Source organism: Egretta garzetta, unplaced genomic scaffold (genome assembly GCF_000687185.1).
Source record: "Egretta garzetta isolate BGI_Z169 unplaced genomic scaffold, ASM68718v1 scaffold63, whole genome shotgun sequence".
In the NCBI taxonomy this organism is placed as follows: domain Eukaryota; kingdom Metazoa; phylum Chordata; class Aves; order Pelecaniformes; family Ardeidae; genus Egretta; species Egretta garzetta.
The window spans coordinates 1,528,563-1,532,263 of record NW_009259199.1 but is presented as its reverse complement, the minus strand read 5'-3'; the positions used below and the strand labels follow the sequence as shown (position 1 = coordinate 1,532,263).

Below are 3,701 nucleotides of genomic sequence, written 5' to 3'. Positions count from 1 at the left end.
AAGTCCCCGGTGTAGGAGCGCTGTCTCCAAAAGAGGGGTCCGCAGGGCCCCCGCTGCCACGCGAAAATGCACGCTGTCTGTGGGGTGACGATGGAGGTGGCGTCTGTCTGCGTGGAAGCAGGTGACCCCAGGAAGGGAAAAGGGAGCTTTTGCTAGAGTGCTGCTCAAATTCACTGTTGCTCTTCTCCCTCCCAGTTTTCTTTCTTTCTTGAGTCCTTTGAAACTAGCAATATCTGCTTAGATACTGATATAAATCAACTTTCCAGCAATAAAAATAAGACTGCATGTGTGTGGTCTTTTTTTTTTTTTTTTTTTTAAAAAAGCTCCCTGGTATATTTTTAATTTTCTCACAGTAGTCCCAAAATCTGTTGGCTTTTATAGTTAACATTGGTGGAAGCTTTGGTTGAGTAGTTTTGGTTCTTTGTTGTGCTTTACATCCCTTAGAAACAGTCAAGGAAGTAGGTAGGCTGTAGCGGTGGTGCGTTTTGAGCCGTTTTCTCTGTTGCCTGATTGACCATCTCTGTGCTGTGCTTGTGTGCTCCAGGGTCAACAGCAGCTTGTCCAGTGATGAGCTCCTCCTGGAAGACTTGGAGACGGAAGGAGAGAGGCAGCTGAAGAGCCTGCTTCACCACCAGCTGGATACCACTGTCTCCATCGAGCAGTAAGTCCTTGGGGGGGCTGCCGGAGCGGAGTCTGGCCATGTTAGGGGCAGCGGCAGGTCGCCTCACTGGGGACTTCTCCCCAGGGAGATGTTTGGTGCAGGCTGTTGTCTGCCAAAAGAGCTGTGCAAACCCTTCCTCCTTTGCTTGGTCTCTTGCCCGGACACCCCAGCAGGGGATAAGCACTCCTTGTCTCCTGGAGCAAATGCTAGCAGTAACTTATTTTCACCCATTAGGTGAGAACAACTGATTTGCCTGGGCCAGACACAGGGGTGAGTTTGTCCCTACCAAGCTGGCCTTCATTTGCACCTGCGGGGTCCTTAGTGTTACAGTGTCACAAGGTGCCTCCTGCCCATCTCGGGGCAGCATCCTACCCTGCGGGATCTCATTGGGCTTGGAAAAGGGTTGGGCAAGCATGGCTTGGTTGTGTTTTGGAAACACATAATCTCTGCCTAGGTGCAGCAGGACCAAGTGTGGTTGGGAGGTGAGGCTAGTCCCTTCCTATTCTCCTAGTTTCTCAGTGCTAAGTTCTTTCTGCTTTTCCGTTGCTTTGGGTTACAGGTGTAAGTCAAAGCGGAGATGCTTTGCCCCTGCAGCTTTTTACAAGCCTTTTGGGGAAGAGGCTGCCGGGGCTTTGACCTTGTCGCAGTTCCAGGCCCTGCAGGAGAGCAACAAAGAAACTGCCTCTCTCCGGGAACTGGGACTCTCTGACTCAGAGATTCTGCTCTGGAAGAACCGGTCTTCAACAGGGAAGGTAGGCATGCTCTGCTGTGATGTGAATTTGGTCAAGTGCCTCTAATCCCGTGGCCTGGGGCACCCTGGTAGAAAATTCAAGTCCTTTGTAAGCAGTCTGGTAAAGAATGGTGCTCCGTGTACCTCTTGCCTTTAGGTCAGCATGATCCCACGTTTCTTCTGGCCTGTTTTCTTTAGTGGAATGGTCTATGCTAAGAGCTATGGTGGAGAGAAGAGTTGGTCCTTTGGAAGACAGCAGGAACTGACTATATTCCTGCCTCTGCCTTGATGGTCTCAAGCAAATAATTTCTCCTGTTTATACCTGTGTGAGAACGATGTAAAGGCTAGAGGAGAAAAAGGAGGAAATATTTCAAAGCACCTCACCCTCTTCCTTTCTGTATTCTCACACATCCCTGGATCCTGTGGCTGGCTTGGGATAGCTGTCTGTAGGGAGGGTTTTGTACGTTCTCCTCAGGGGCTTGCAGATGCTTCAAGGGACTTGAAACAGCCACGGAAAAATAGTCGTGCAGAGCTGTTGGACCAAGCATGTGATGGCAATTATGTGCTCCTCTTTGGATGCAGTTTGCAGCAGAGCAGTGCCAAAGCAGGTTTCTACCCCTTCCCTCCCTTTTTTTTTCCAGAGACAAGGGGCTTTTGGGGTTGTCCTGTGTCAGGTGCACTGGAGTGTCCTGCTCTTAATTTGGTAAATGAGAAGGTGCCAAATAGGACTTGGGCTGACCCTTGGCTTCCCTCTGTCTCTCCTCCTCTTCCTGAGCAATAGCTGTGTGCAGGAGGAAGCTGTCTGTGGTAATGTGTTTGCCTCTCTTCAGCTGAAGTCGTTACTTGCTTTGGCATTTAAATGCAAACCCAGCCCTGATGTAGCCTGCATTAAAGCTTGGTTTAGGGAGGGGTAGTGTTAATTTAAGAATGAAAATTAATGTCAACAGTAACAGCTGTTGTATCTGGTATGAAATCAATTCTGGGATGATTAGAAATAAAGATTAGCATGGAAAACACTGCTCTGACAGAAGGAACCAGTGATGTTGGTGTGCATCTTCTACAGGCTCGTAGGAGAAGAATATTTAGAGACAAAGCCCAAGTCAGGTAGCGATGTGCAGCTTTGTATGTGGAGGCCCCAAGTGAAAGATTTCACCAAGGATGAATCAGCTGAGACAGAGAAGGCTTCAGATTGCCTGTGGAGCTCTCAGCTAAGTACTGAGTGCAGATTTCTGTTATTTTCAGCTGCTAAGTTGCAGCTTTTTTGAAAACAAAGTACTACAAATGATTTCCCAGAATTGCTTTTCCATATAAACAGCCTTTTGTGCCCCAGGGATGCTGTGAAATGGTGAATGGAAGCCATGCAGATGTGGGCCTGTGCAGTGAGGCGGAAAGGGAGAGCCTGGTTTCTTGCCTGAGGCAGAAGGATCTGCCACAGTAATTCTGGAACTGCATTTGAGAAAAGAAAATCCATCTACAACCCCATAAAAGTGTGTTCTCTGGATTCTGGTAGAGGTGGGTGGGGGAACGGAAATGCTCATCCAGAAGTTGGGGTATGTCTCTGTGATTCACCAGCACAAGTCTGATGAATCTTAGCAGTGCCCTGACCCTGTGTACTGAGGTTTATTTATACAGGAATGCTCACTCATAGCCAGGTTTGCTATGAGGTCTGTGCTGCAGTAGCTGCTTTCTGGGAGCTGGCTCATGTGAAGCTGGTCAGGGATTTAGTCCTCAACATAAACCTACCCTCAGGTGCCAAATAGCAGCTTGGGGTCCACTTCTCAGCAAGTAAGGTTCTCTCAGTGCCATAGACCAAAAGCTTGGTGGAAACTTGAGCTCAAGGGGTGTCACAGGCATGGCAAAAGAAATGCCAAAGGGGGGTTGTGCCGTTACTGTAGGTGGCCTTAGAAAATGGCTATAGCTGGCAGAGGCAGGGACTGCTGGAACAGAAGGACACAGGCACCATCAGACAGTGAGGCCAAGGGAGAAGGAAAGCAATACAGAAAGGTTGGGAGAAAGCGGCTATTTCTCCACTTCTCTCAAGAACTGAGGCTTGCTGAGTGGTTGTATTTCTGTCCCACCCTTGCAGTAACAGGACCTCTTGGTGACCTGCTCTTTGAGGCACAGTTCCTAGTTGCACCCACTCCAGGGCTGGGGGATGTGAAGTTTATCTGCTGGCCGAGTCTCTGAAAAGGAGGCATGTGCCATGTCTGAGCAAAGCTGTGCCTACCTTCCAGGGCTCTGGGCTGGGAGCAGCCCCGGAGGCCACACAGGACCGACTCCATGCCATCCAGGAGAAGATGGAATAGCGTC

General features: G+C 49.3%; 1 protein-coding gene across 1 annotated transcript in view; it reads left to right on the top strand.

The window, feature by feature from the left end:
* Positions 1 to 3,701, top strand: part of RBM41 (RNA binding motif protein 41) — a 10,418-nt gene that overhangs the window by 512 nt on the left and 6,205 nt on the right. Inside the window, 5 exon segments of the mRNA XM_035891413.1 lie at positions 4 to 121; positions 545 to 661; positions 1,221 to 1,413; positions 3,626 to 3,699; position 3,701. The exon segment at position 3,701 is cut by the window's right edge and continues 124 nt beyond it. Coding sequence (XP_035747306.1) covers positions 4 to 121; positions 545 to 661; positions 1,221 to 1,413; positions 3,626 to 3,699; position 3,701 — 503 coding nt within the window.